The 14,755-nt window shown below is 42.7% G+C and overlaps 1 protein-coding gene across 6 annotated transcripts in view; it reads left to right on the top strand.

Annotated features, from left to right (window-relative positions):
* SYNE2 (spectrin repeat containing nuclear envelope protein 2) overlaps nt 1-14,755 on the top strand; it is a 390,475-nt gene that overhangs the window by 87,201 nt on the left and 288,519 nt on the right. For all 6 annotated transcript variants that reach the window (XM_074393137.1, XM_074393136.1, XM_074393135.1 and 3 more), the window contains exons 3-6: nt 11,708-11,769; nt 13,401-13,496; nt 13,591-13,668; nt 13,899-13,991. In XM_074393137.1, the coding sequence (XP_074249238.1) occupies nt 11,708-11,769; nt 13,401-13,496; nt 13,591-13,668; nt 13,899-13,991 (329 nt within the window). The remainder of the gene's footprint in view (nt 1-11,707; nt 11,770-13,400; nt 13,497-13,590; nt 13,669-13,898; nt 13,992-14,755) is intronic.

Genomic DNA, 14,755 nt, shown 5'->3' with positions numbered 1-14,755 from the left:
GAACAGGAGGGCTGGGGGCCAAGAGGTATAGAGAAGGAAGTGGATACCAGAGATATAAGGGGGCAAATTTGGCAGGATTTGGTGGTGGGTTGTACTTGAGAATGATAAAGGTTAGGGGTGTCCAATCCATGAGATGGGAACATGGGCAAGGACCGGACTGGGGAGAGACAGGGCGGTAGAGTATGATTTAGTCCCGGAATGCTGAAGTTGACAGGCAAGTACTTTTTTCCCATAGTGATAATGTCGATTCTCCAAAGGGAGATGTGTGAAATAAAGTAATTACAAGGTTAAGAAATGGTTGCTCACTGTGTTTATGAGTTATGTTAGCCAGGAATTACCTCTTAAACTCATTTTACTGATTCAATAAGCCAGAGCTTAGTCTTGGTACTATTTGTTTTCCTTTCTTACTGTTTTGTCTGTTTATGGTTGGTTGCAAGAAAATTGTGTTGTAAATTATCCTCTGCTTTTTCTATTAGTTAATAGCCTCCCTTTTGTAGTAAAGTAGCAGGCTTTTTCCTGTTTATCCCTCAAATAGTTTAGGCTTGTTTTTTGTTTTGATTGTGTGTGCCTGTGTGTTTTTATTCTCTTAATTTGTTTCTTTATTTGTTTCTGTTATCATTGCCAAGAGAAACAATAGAAGAGGTGGCTTTGTATTTTTAGTTCTCTTTCTATCAGATGGCAGCTTGATTAAGGTTTTTTGGGTGGGCTGTTGGAACACATGGCTAAAATATGTTGCATTATTGTCTGCATTTAATTATCATCCTTACTGTGTCTGTCCTAGCTAACAGTAAGTTGGCAGTATTGTTGCAGGGAATGGCAACAGAGTTTCATTAGCACCTGCCTGTGACATAATAAGAAATATATGTTTGGTCTCTGCCCTTGGTTCCTGGCACTTAGCTCTAAAACTCTTGGAATTGTCTGAACCACAGGGATGTTAGGAGCATGTTTTGTTCTAAGTTTGACCTTTGGCTCTGGTTCCTGACACAGAGCTCCTAAAGCCCTTGGCATTTCCTGGTGATAGGACCATCTTTTGTTCTAATGAGGAGACCCTCGATGGCTCCTAGATGGCTTCAGGATGGAGTCTGGTTACCAGAAAGACCAAGTCAGATTAGAAATTTGGAACTTTTCCCACCTCTGTCTTCCAGAGGGGTGAGAAGAGCTGGAGATTGAATTAATAATTCATTTTATATATGTGATGAAGCCTCCATAAAAATCTCTAAAGTGAGGGGCTAAAAAAATCTGTATCCTATGGAATTGATATTCTAGTGGGAAAGCAATGTATTATACCAATAACGAATAAGTAATATAGTGCCATTTTCACAGTGTAAATCTATAGAAGAAAGTAAATAGGGCCAGGCGTGGTGGCTCACACCTGTAATCTCAGCACTTTGGGAGGCCAAGGAGGACGGATCACCTGAGGTCAGGAGTTCAAGACCAGCCTGGCTAACATGGTGAAAGTCAGTGACAACTAAAAACATAAAAATTAGCTGGGTGTAAGGGTGGGTGCCTGTAATCTCAGCTACTGGGGAGACTGAGGCAGGATAATTGCTTGAACACAGGAGTCAGAGGTTGCAGTGAGCCAAGATTGTGTCACTGCATTCCAGCCTGGGCGACAAGAGTGAAACTCTGTCTCAAAAAAAAAAAAAAAAAAAAAAAGAAAAGAAAAATTTTCTCTGTAGAGAGATTTAACTGAAGGCATCAGGATGAGCCAGCCATATGAAATGCAAGTAGAATACATATTCCAGGATTCCAGGTTAGGGAAACAGCATTTATAGAACTTCATGAAATGAAGTTTTAGAGATAGGCGGGAGCCAGATTACATGAAGCTAAGGGCCATGGTTATGGTTTGGATTTTAAAATACAATGAGATGGGGCCAGACACAGTGGCTCATGCCTGTAATCCTAGGGCTTTGGGAGGGTGAAGCGGGGATTGCTTGAGGCTAGGAATTTGAGATCAGCCTGGACGACATAGGTAGACCCTCCCATCCCTACAAAAAAATGAAAAAAGTTAGCTGTGCATGGTGGCATGTGCCTGTGGTCCAGCTACATGGGAGGCTGAGATGGGAGGATCGCTTGAACCTAGGAGGTCGAGGCTGCAGTGAGCCATGTTTCCACCACCACGCATTCCAGCCTGGGCCATAGAGTGAGACCTTGTCTAAAAAAAAAAAAAAAGCAATGAGGTGGTTGTACAACTTTGTGAATTATACACTTTAAAAAGTGAATTTTATGATATGTGAGTTACAGTTGAATAAAAAAGTTGTTAATTAGAAAAAAAATCTCTATAGAGTTTGGATACCTTCTGGGTTTGTGAACACATTCATGTGCTGAGACCCTTCTAGACCTTGCCCTCTTGCCTTTATCTGGCTGCTCATCACTTTCCTTTATCATTATCTTTTTTTTTTTTTTTTTTTTTTTTTTAAAAAGAAGGAGTCTGCTCTGTCACTAAGGCTGGAGTTCAGTGGTGCGATGATAGCTCAGCGCAAACTTTCGCCTCCCAGGTTCAAGCAATTCTCCTCCCTCCAGCCTCCCAAGTAGCTGGGATTACAGGTGCCTGCCACCACGCCTGGCTAATTTTTTGCATTTTTAGTGGAAACAGGGTTTCACCATGTTGACCAGGCTGGTCTCAAACTCTTGCCCTCAAGTAGTCTACCTGCTTCAGCCTCCCAAAGTGGTGGGATTACAGGCGCGAGCCACAGCACCATATAATAAACCAGCAAACGTTAAGTGATTCCATGAATTCTGAGAGAGCCATCATAGCAAATTATTGAACCTGAGGAGGGGGTCTGGGGATAATAAACCCTGATTTATAGCCAAATCAGACAGAAATATGGGTAACCGGGAATCAACTACCTGTGACTGGCATCCGAAGTAGGGGAGTCTTGTGGGACTGAGCTCTTTTTTTTTTTTTTTTTTTTTTTTTTTTTTTTTTTTTTTTTTTTTATGAGACGGAGTTTCGCTCTTGTTACCCAGCCTGGAGTGCAATGGCACGATCTCGGCTCACTGCAACCTCCGCCTCCTGGGTTCAGGCAATTCTCCTGTCTCAGCCTCCTGAGTAGCTGGGATTACAGGCATGCACCACCATGCCCAGCTAATTTTTTGTATTTTTAGTAGAGACGGGGTTTCACCTTGTTGACCAAGGTTGGTCTCGATCTCTTGACCTTGTGATCCACCCGCCTCGGCCTCCCAAAGTGCTGGGATTACAGGCTTGAGCCACCGCGCCCGGCGGGACTGAGCTCTTAACATGAGGGGTCTGCACTAACTCCTGGCAGTCAGTGTGATCTTTGAACAGAGGATACCCACTTGATGTCTGGAGAGTTGGAATTGCTTAATGTTAGGGAAAAACTCACACATCTGGTATCAGAAGTGAAGTACTAAGAGTTGTAGGGCTGGGCACGGTGGCTCAAGGCTGTAATCCCAGCACTTTGGAACGCCAAGGTGGGTGGATCACAGGAACAAGAGATCAAGACCATCCTGGCCAACATGGTGAAACCCCATCTCTACTAAAAATACAAAAATTAGCCGGACGTGGCGGCACATGCCTGTAGTTCCAGCTACACTGGAGGCTGAGGCAGGAGAATTGCTTGAACCCAGGAGGCGGAGTCCACAGTGAGCCGAGATGGCGCCACAGCACCCAGCCTGGTTGACAGAGCGAGATTCTGTCTCAAAAGAAAAAAAAAAAAGATTTGTAATAGAGAAAAAGAGTGCTTTCCTTTCACAATGCCCTTTTGTTCAAGATGTTTTATTAGTTGAAGAAAGAAATTGCCTAGGGTTTATTAAAATAAGGATTAAGAGAAGACATAGGCCTAGCATAACTGTTGCCGGTAAATTATTTTCCTCCATGCAGTACGTCGGTTTTATCCTCAGTACTTTTAGTTCTTCCTGTCTTTCAATCAGCCAATAATTATTGAGGATTTTTTTTTTTTCCTACGTTACACTGCTGAGCGGAAGCAAAAACACAAAACCAGAAAGGTTTAACTCCAAGTTGTTGAGTAGGAGGGAAACTTACAAGTTATGTATCAGAAGTTCAAGTTAACAGTCTTCAACTCCTGGATTCCAGTGATCATCCCCCTTCAGTTTCCAGAGTAGCTGGGACCATAAGCATGTGTCATCATGCCTGGCTCTAAAATTAGCTTTTAATTTCTATTTTATGTCCCTAGGTACTGTTTGAAAAATTTTTATAAGCATTACAGATTACTTTGTATTATAATAAGCAGAAAAGATTCAACAAAGTATTGTCAGAGGTCAGATCCAGAATAGATTGTTTCTATTCATTTTAAGAAAGGGAACTTTGGGGCCAGGTGCTGTGGCTCATGCCTGTAATCCTAGCACTTAGGGAGCCCCAGGTGGGTGGATCACTTGAGCTCAAGAGTTCAAGAGCAGCCTGGGCAACATGGTGAAACCCTGTCTCCACAAAAAAAAAAAATACAAAAATTAGGCATGGTGGCACACACCTGTAGTCCTGGCTACTGGGAAGGCTGAGATGGGAGGATCACTTGGCCCAGGAGTTCCAGGCTGCAGTGAACTGCGATTTCACTACTGCACACTCCAGCCTGGGTGACAGAGTTGAGACCCTATATATATTAAAAAAAAGATGTGGACCTTTTAAACTGGATATATTCAATTTTAGTAAATGTTGATTAAATGCTGACATTTGCTGGGTGCTGGTGTTTCTATGAACACAGAAAGATGGGAAAGAGTGGTCATTCCAGTAGCGTGGCAATGCAGAAAAGGGTGAAACATTGTTGGGGAATTGTAGATATCCTAGTTTGGCCAGAGAAATAGGATATGAGTAGAGGAGTCGTGGAGCCAAGTTACAAATGACCTGGAATGTTAGGCTAAGAATTGATCATTTATTCAGTAAGGAATTAGGGAATTATCAAACAATTTTAATAAGGAGAGTGAAAGCTCAAAGTAATGAATCTGGGGCCACATGCAATAAACCTGTTGTTAATACTCCAATCATAGGAGGAGGAGAAGAGAAATTCTTGGATAGGAAGAGGTCATAAGGCTTCCTCATAGTGCAGTTACGTGAAGATGAAAGCTAGTGATTCTTAGCCTCAGGTAACTGCTTTTGAACTTTTAGTACCAGGAAGGACTCCCAGAGTCAACATTTTAGACCAACTTTTGGGAAACAGCCTTGATGAGACTTAGTAGCCATGGTAGTTTTATAATGAGCTTTAAAATGAAAATCCACACCCTTTAATTAGCTTAACTCAATTTGCTTTCAGTTTAGCCCCCTTCTGGCTAAGCATAGGAGACGTCCGCTCACAAAAACAGACTGAATCAGACTATTTTTACGGTAATGACACCTAGAGAAAAATCTTTGGCTTCTGTGCCTCATTTCTCAAATCCAGGCAAATATTTTTCGAGGATGATAATCAAAGATACTCACATGGGCCAGAATAAAATTCACTGACCACATTTTCCTGCATTATGTATGTATATTTGCCTGAAAAATCAACACAGAGAATTTCTCATTCTCTTTAACCTTAGCGTTTTTACAGAAATTAATCATTGTAGTAGATTGTATTAGTCTTTTTATTTCTTTGCTTTTCCTATCCCTAACATCTGCTGATTGAAAAGTCCTATTCTCTACCTGCCATTCTAAGAAGAGTTTTATTAAGTCGCTATAAGCACGTGGCTCTCAATTATTTTTTTCCCCAATGGGTCAGCCTTTGAAAAGAACAAAAGGTTCCTTATCCTGCCATAGGGTGAGCTATTTGGCTCTGGTTCCCATTGAATACTGCCATTCAGGGATAAAGCAGTATGAAAAAGTGAGAAAAGTGTGTCAAGGGATAAATAGAACAACCCATACGAAACCGTTTAATTGAGCTGCTACAAAGGTGTTTAATTGCACCTGGGACATCTTTGTTTGCCATTACGCAAAGGGTCTTTATTGCATTTAAAGGGTTCTGATTTCCAGGATGAAGAGACATTTTCTAAGTTCGGACAATGAGTTAAAAGCCATGCAGATTCCTTTCCAGATTTTTTTTCTGAAGATTTCATTTGTGCACTGTTCCCTTTGCTGACTGGAGAATACCTGTGGGGATTTGTTCTGGCGGCTCCTCTTACTGTTTTTTCCCTTGTTTTATGAGAGTTTAATCAGATTAGGACAGAGGTAACTTCAACCCTTCCTTAGAAAAGTTTTGGTAACTTTAAATTCAAGTTTATGTGTCTATAAGGGAATGTTCCTCAGTTTACTCTCAGATTAGCTGCTCCATTTGAACAGTCCCGTTAGAGTCCTGATTTTGTTACCACTTTTCTCAGCTAGGAAAGTTCATAGTCCCAGGTTGCTTAGTATAAGACCCCTTTTGTCTAGTATCCCATGCAAATGAAATGACCCCCATCTTATTTAGAAATAGCTCAGAATGGCTGAGGTTTCAGGTGGGCATGGATTGCTAAGACTCCGAAGGCACTCCGTGCTCTTTTCACACTCAGTTTCATGCTGCGTCTCACCTCCTCTGAGGTTGTTGAATCATGCCCCTCCCTCACGATAACTCCTGATAATATTGCTGATTAGTTTCTTTTTTACACTTTATCATCCAGAAAGAAAAATCTCTCTTGGTCCCTTAAAAATAAGGAAGAGAGGAATCTTAGTTTTTTTGTTATCATTGTTTGTTTCCATTTTGAATGCTTGCTCCAATGCCAGGAATGGATAGGGCCCTCTCTGCTTTTACAAATGACCCTGATTAGTTTATGACGTGTGTGTATAATTTGATCCTGGAATCACAAAAACTTCTTCAGTAGTTTTTTTCTATTAAGACACAAAATTAGCCTTTGATGCTTTTTTTTTTTTTTTTTTTTTTTTGGTAAGTGGCAGTGTGTACTGGCAATAGGTTTAAAAGTTTATCTTCTGATACTGGGGGCAAAGCAATGAAAACATTTCTCAGAGATTGTAGGAGATTTAGTATAATTTTGAATTTTAGGGCAAAATTGTGGTGCTCTGGAATTATTTGGTTAAGAGAAGTGTATTTAAAACAGGAATAACTCTCAAAAGCCTGAATTATCCAGTTGGCTTCTCAGAACTCAATTTAGTTCAGTTAGCAATTATTGAGCACCCTATAAAATGTAGCTCAGTAGGCTGTAACTAATTTAAACTGGTAATGCATAAAAAATGGAATGGATTAAAAAAGAAAATAATTCCAGTGAGGCTTGGTGCATCTTTAATTCTTACTGAGTTGCAATACTTACTAGGCAATTGTAAATACCACAAAATTCCATTTACACTAATGGGCCTTCTTCTAATTCTTCAACCAGAGCTCTTGTCTACCTCAAAATTTTTCCAGAACTTAAATTATATGTCATACTTTTACAAATATTGCAGGTCAAATACCAACAATTTCAATTTACTATGACTATTAGATAGAGATTAATAAGGGAGAGAAAAGTTCAAGGAAAATAATGTAGTAGAAGGTAGAACAGACAACTTTAAGAGAAAGGACTGTGAACTCATAAAGGTAGATTTGCTTCAATATAGTAAACAAAATATGACAAGCACAATAATAATTAAAAACATTATCATTAGGTCACACTTGTAATTCCAGCACTTTAGGAGGCCAACATGGAAAGAGTGCTTGAGTCCAGGAGTTCAGGACCAGCCTGGGCAACACAGTCAGACCTCATCTGTACTAAATTAAGAAAAGAAAACAAAACTTTTTGTTTGTTTTTGAGATGGAGTCTTGCTCTGTTGCTCATGCTGGAGTGCAGTGGTGCTGTCTTGGCTCACTGCAACCTCCGCCTCCTGGGTTCAAGCGATTCACCTGCCTCAGCCTCCTGAGTAGCTGGACTTACAGGCACGTGCCACCACGCTTGGCTAATTTTTGCATTTTTCATAGAGATAGGGTTTCACCTCAAACTGGTCCTGAACTCCTGACCTTGTGATCTGCCCGCCTTGGCCTCCCAAAGTGCTGGGATTACAGGCATGAGCCACTGCATCCCGCCCAAAACATTATTATTATTATTTCAGAAAATATTTATTTAGGGCTTACTCTGGGCCAAGCGTTTTAAGGCGGTTGGGACATATCACAGAGAAAGCATCTTTGCCTGTGTTGTGGTGCTTAAATGCTATTGAGAGGAGAGTGAGACATTAACAATAAACCTCCTGCATAAGTGATTTACCTGGAATGTTAAAAGAGATAAGCAGTCTCGGAAAAACAACAACAAAACAGAGTAGAGCAGGACAAGAGGGATCATGAGTTGGGGGTGTTACAGCTTTAGATAGGACAGTCAGGGCAGACCTCTTAGATGAGGTGTTGTCTGAGCCAGGATTTGAAGGAGCTGAAGGACTTCGCCTGTGGATAACTGTAGAAAGAACATTCCTAGAAGAAAGAATAGCCGGTGCCAAAGCCCTCAGGTAGGAATGGGCCTGGGAGTTTGAGGAATACAGGAGGCCAGAATGGTTGGGGCAGAAGGAGCGAGTGGGAAGCAGGGAAGGGCAGATGGTGCTGGGGCTTGTAGCCATCATCAGAAGGGAGGAGCCCTTGCAGGGTTTTGAGCAAAGGAGTTTCCTGATCTGAGTGAACCTTTTGGCAGCATCCCTCTGCCTGCTCTGCTGAGCATAGTAGTTTGGGGGCAGAGCTGGAAGGAATACCTGTTAGGAGTCTGTCATAGTAATCCAGGTGATGGTGACTCGGGCCAGGGTGGTGGAGGTGGTGAGAAGTGGTCATATCCTGAATATATCGTGAAGGTGGACCTAACAGAATATCCGGAGGCATTAGATATGAAACGTGAAAGAAAGGGAGGAGGCAACCATAATGAAGGAGGAACATCAGGAGTCTGGGTCCTGGAAGCAGGAGAGGAGAGTGATCATCTGTATCAGATGCTGCCGATGGGTCCAGCAGAATGAGGGTTGAGATGGGACCTTGGTTTTAGTGAGAGTGAGTCATCGAGGATCTTGATTCGAGTGACCATGATGAAAAAGCCGTTTCAGTGGAATGGCAGGGACCTGACTGGTATGGGTTCAGTCAAGAGCGAGTGAGGAGGAGACCTGGAGACGGTGAACACGAACTGTTTGAGGAGCTTTGCCACAAAGAAGCAGATAAATGAAGCGATGGCTGGTGGGAAACTGGAGTCGAGAGAGGTTTGTTTTTGGATGGGAGAATTAACAGCATGGCTGTCTACTTACGGGGATTGGCTATGGGAGTGGAGGAAGAGGATGATGCGGAAGAGGTAGGAGCAGAATGTTCTTGTGTGGGAGCACAGGGATGGGATATGGTGTACAAGTGGAAAGACTGGCTTTAGATCTGAGTGAGGCTAGTTCATCTTTGCTGACAGGTTGGAGGCAGAGCACTTCTGCAGCTTGTTAGATGAGGGGGTGGGAAGCAAGGTCTCAGCTGAGTTTAACGATGGGAGAGGATGTAGTGGACATTTGAGGAAGAAGAAAAGGGGTGAAGTTGCCACCTGGGGAGGGAGACAGGGCGTAGAGTGTGATTACTGTCAGCATTGAGGGCCCAGTGGGGATGCTGGTGAGACCAGTGAGCACCGTTTGGTGGTTTCTCCAGCCACATTCAGCAACCTGTGTGTGGGGTGAAGTGCACAGAGCAGTCATGAAGTGTCAAGTGAGTAGAACAAAATAGGTGAAATGCAAGGGAGTGTTGGTAATAATTGATCATGGAACTTAAAATGGATAGGAATGAAAGGTAGGGCATCCTGGAGGTGAGGGAAACTAAAAAACGGACAGAGTCAGTGGCTTGGAGTTGTTGATGAACTGAAGGAATTGTTGGAGTTGAGGCACTAGAGGGATTGAACTGAATTGAGATGCATGAAACTGAGATCATGGAGGAGTTGTTATCAATAACAACGCAGTCTAGAGTATGACCATGACAGACAGGTAATTGACACAGGGCAGAAGACAAGTGTATTGGAGAGGAGGAATTCGAGAAAGTGAGGGGCCACGACATTGGAAAGTTCATTGCTGTATATATTGAAATTGCCGAGAATAAGGCCAGGTGTGATGGCTCACACCTGTAATCCCAGCACTTTGGGAGGTGAATTGGGAGGATTGCTTAAGCCTAGGACTTTGAGACTGGGCAACATGGTGACCCCTACCATCTCTGCAAAAAATTTTAAAAATTGGCTGGTCATGGCAGTACATGCCTGTAGTTCCAGCTGCATGGGAGCCTGGGAGGTCAAGGCTGCAGTGAGCCATGATCACATCCCTGCACTCCAGCCTGAGCAACAGAGTGAGACCCTGTCTATAAATAAGTAAATAAGAAATGACTAAGAATTAGACAGGAGTTCCATTGGACAGAGTGGCAGTGGAGAAGGAGCAGAAAGGGTGGGAAATGATAGCGGCAAGTAACGACTGTGATAGCAAGGATAGTCTGATGACATGAGATTCAAAGCTCGAGCGTTTCAGGGACAAAGAGGGTAGAGGATGGGCTGGAGGTGGCGTGAGGAGCAAAGAAGCGGTGATAGGAGGGCTGCAGGAGAAAGCAAAGCCGCCACTTGAGAGGCTGCAGGGGAACTGCTATTCTCAGAGGAGAGCCAGGTTTTCATGAGAGCGGGAAGGCAAAGCCTCAACACCAGAGAGGGTATTGGGCACGGAGGGGATTTTGCTGATGGTGCACCATGGATTTTATCATCTGTGGAAGTGTTTTAGCAGTTAAGGAGAGGTGGGAAATGAGAAAAGTTGGGCGGATATGCAGAGTCGTATGGGAATTAGAAAGAAAGAAATGAGAGGGACCTGAGAATTTAGAGTGCATCTGTGTGTGTGTGCACGTGTGTGCATGTATATACATGCATGCTTATGTGTGTGCATGTACATGTGTGTATGCATTGGCTGATACAAGCAAGAATAAGGGTATCGTGGGATGAGGCCCGGTGACCTTGAGGTTGATGGTGGCAAGGCCATGAGCATTGGGCACAGGGTGCAGTGGGTGTCGGGGCCTATTTTTAGCCCTGCCCATCCAGGTGAGGAGGCCTGGGGAGATGGAAGCTCAGTTCTTGAATGCAGGGCTAACTCTGAATCTCAGTGCCTAGAATGTCTGCTGAATATCAGGATAGAGGGCTAGGGGAGGCCTGGTGTCAGTGCGGGGGCCACTCCTGCTCAGAGGGGCAAGGAGGGATATACTCTGAGGGTTCAGGTCTTCCCCTTGACTCCTACTTGTTTGTTTTGTTTTGTTTTGTTTTTGCTTTTTTTTTTTTTTTTTTTTTTTTTTGAGATGAAGTCTCTCTTTGTTGCCCAGGCTGGAGTGCAGTGGCACCATCTTAGCTCACTGCAACCTCTGCCTCCTGGGTTCAAATGATTCTCCTGCCTCAGCCTTTCTAGTAGCTGGGGCTGCAGGTGTGTGCCACCACACCTGGGTAATTTTTGTATTTTTAGTAGAAACGAGGTTTCCCCATGTTGCCCAGGCTGGTCTTGAACTCTTGACCTCAGATGATCCACGGCCTCAGCCTCCCAAAGTGCTGGGATTACAGATGGGAACCACAGCACCATGGTCCTAATTCTTTAGGTAGTAAAAAATATTAAAAAACCATTGTCTGTTGTCAACAAACCCATGGGTTTTTTTTTTTTAGAAAAATATTAACATGCTTTTTCTGAAACACTACTTGGACAAATATCTATAATTTAGACTAAATCCTGGAAAGCTTGTAAGCTTGTGAAACAAAGGCACACACCCAGCGTGACAGACCTTTGCAGCTTTAATGTGTGCAGGAGGTTTCTAAGGATTCTGGTTTTATAACTGCTGATGTTCTTTCTTTGTAGCTGAACAGGAAGACACTCAGAAGAAAACCTTCACGTGCTGGGTAAACTCACAGTTGGCCAGGGTAAGCAAACAAAGACCAAATAAGGTTATAAATCTATTTGTTACTCCCCCTACTCCTGTTTTGACCCCAAGAAGCCATTTAAAAATGGTACTGGTGATGATAGGTAAAAGGTTGTGGAATGTCTTTTCTTGAAAGCATGTGCTAAAAGTTACCTTGATCTTGTTTTGATGTATTAGTTACTCTTTCTCAACGTAGAAAAAAAGGTACTTTTGTACTTTTGTTAAGGATATAGGATAGTGCTGTAAAAATATTCAAATTAATCACATCTTTTGTATCAGGTGAAATACAGTAATACTGATTTGCATGTAATGAATATTATGTATTAGAAACTGTCCTAAACTTTTTTTTTTTGAGACGGAGTTTTGCTCTTGTTACCCAGGCTGGAGTGCAATGGTGCGATCTCGGCTCACCGCAACCTCCGCCTCCTGGGTTCAAGCAATTCTCCTGCCTCAGCCTCCTGAGTAGCTGGGATTACAGGCACGCGCCACCATGCCCAGCTAATTTTTTGTATTTTTGGTAGAGACGGGGTTTCACCATGTTGACCCGGATGGTCTCGATCTCTCGACCTCGTGATCCACCCGCCTCGGCCTCCCAAAGTGCTGGGATTACAGGCTTGAGCCATCACGCCTGGCCTAAACTTTTTTTTTTTTTTTTTGCGCGATGGGGTCTCACTCTGTCGTCAGGCTGGAGTACAGTGGTGTGATCTCGGGTCACTGCAACTGCCTCCTGGGTTCAAGCGATTCTTGTGTCTCAGCCTCCCAAGTAGCTGGGACTACAGGCACACACCACCACACCCAGCTAATTTGTGTATTTTTAGTAGAGTCAGGGTTTCACCATGTTAGCCAATATGGTCTCTATCTCTTGACCTCGTGATCCGCCTGCCTCAGCCTCCCAAAGTGCTGGGATTACAGACATGAGCCACTGTGCCTAGCCAGAAACTGTCCTAAACTCTTTAAATGTAATGATTACGACAACTCCTGACAAATGATTTCACAACATTCCTATGAGATGGATAGTCATATGCCTGTTTAAAGGTCAAGGAAACTGTGGTACAGAGGAGTTATGTGACTTACGTGTGGTCACACAGCTTATAAGTGGTAGTGCTGGGATATGAAACCAGACAGTCTGGACTCAGAGGCCTTGATCATAATCACTGTGCCATCCTTACCACACTGATGCCAAGTGTCTGGAGTAACCTAGATACACAGTGAATGAGCCTCTTCTCACAGACCACTCACAATGTTTTCTCTCTGTCCATTTCAACATGATGCTTGTAATTCTAACAAAGGGTAAATACATAAGCAGCTTACTCCAGAAATGTAATCTGCTCTCCAGATGGGTCAATAGTGGCTGATTCTAAACGTCTTTGATGCCACTTAGGTGCACAGGTTTTAAGCTCTCAGTGAAAGCTCCATGCAGAAAGGGTGGAAATGTACCATAAGAGAAATTAAATTAGCTGCTTTTCTTATCATGTTTTGCTATGAATCTTTGCATGTTCTCTCTCATTCTCTTAATTAAGAAGAAAGTCATTATTGAATTTTAGTTTTTCGCAAAGCACATTTATGATATTCTTAAAGGTATTGTTTTTGAACCAAAGTTTAAATGATTATTTTTCTTTTTACCTTCTGCAGCACACTTCTCCCTCCGTTATATCTGACCTATTCAAAGACATTAAAAAGGGGCATGTCCTCCTGGATCTGCTAGAAGTACTATCTGGGCAACAGTTGGTAAGATTTTTAAACGACACTGAGAAACTTTCTGTTGATTTACAAAAAATGTATTTCATTTTTTCTGAGTAATATATGTGCTTGAATTTTGCAGCCTCGGGATAAAGGATCTAATACATTCCAGTGTAGAATCAATATAGAACATGCCTTGACATTCCTAAGAAACCGATCAGTAAGTATAAATTTCACTTGAAAATTCACAGGAGATGGCCGGGCACAGTGGCTCTCGCCTGTAATCACAGCACTCTGGGAGGCCCAGGCGGGCGGATTACTTGAGGTCGGGAGTTCAAGACCAGCCTGACCAACATGGTGAAACCCCGTCTTTAAAAAAAAGAAAATTCACAGGAGAGATTAATGCTCTGGAATATTTCTTCCATTTAACCTGCATTTCTTGTTTTCCAGATCAAGCTAATAAATATTCATGTTACTGATATCATTGATGGAAACCCATCCATTATCCTTGGCCTAATTTGGACAATTATCCTGCACTTTCATGTAAGTAGATTGATGATATAGAAATCATTTCTGCCCTACCATAGTGTGAAATAAATGTAATACAATAAGTGTGACTTGACTAGATTCAGTCCTGAGCGTCTTCTATAAATAGGACCTCTGGAAATCTTGAACAGGTAGAAAATAATAGCAGACCTTTTGCCATTTTTGTTGCTGGTTTTTAAAATTTTGTATTTGTTTTTATTTTTATTATTTTTTTTGAAACGCAGTCTCACTCTGTCGCCCAGGGTGGAGTGCAGTGGTGCGATCTCAGCTTACTGCAACCTCCACTTCCTGAGTTCAGGCGATTCCTGTCTCAGCCTCTTGAGTAGCTGGGACTATAGACACGCGCCACCATGCCTGGCTAATTTTTGTATTTTTAGTAGAGACGGGGTTTTGCCATGTTGGCCAGGCTGGTCTCAAATTTCTGACCTCAGGTGATCTGCTTGCCTCGGCCTCCCAAAGTTCTGGGATTACAGGCATTAGCCACCGTGCCCGCCCTGTTGCTGTTTTTCAGTTGAAAGTTGAATGATGAATTATCATGGTATCCTGCATTATCCATAATATCAGTACCAGTTTGAACAGAACCTGCCGTGATAAATGTTTGCTTCTTATGGCAGAGGAGAGAGTAGGAAGTTTCTGGAGTAAATGCTTGAAATCTAACCACTAAACTTTGTAAAGCTTCCTTATTTTGGGGGACCCCTGTCCAATCTGATTATGATTAATCCTACAACATCCAGTTCTATCCCAAGACTGACTTGTAGATT

The sequence above is a fragment of the Saimiri boliviensis genome, chromosome 2 (genome assembly GCF_048565385.1).
Source record: "Saimiri boliviensis isolate mSaiBol1 chromosome 2, mSaiBol1.pri, whole genome shotgun sequence".
Taxonomy (NCBI): Eukaryota; Metazoa; Chordata; class Mammalia; order Primates; family Cebidae; genus Saimiri; species Saimiri boliviensis.
This window is presented reverse-complemented; position numbering and strand designations above follow the sequence as displayed.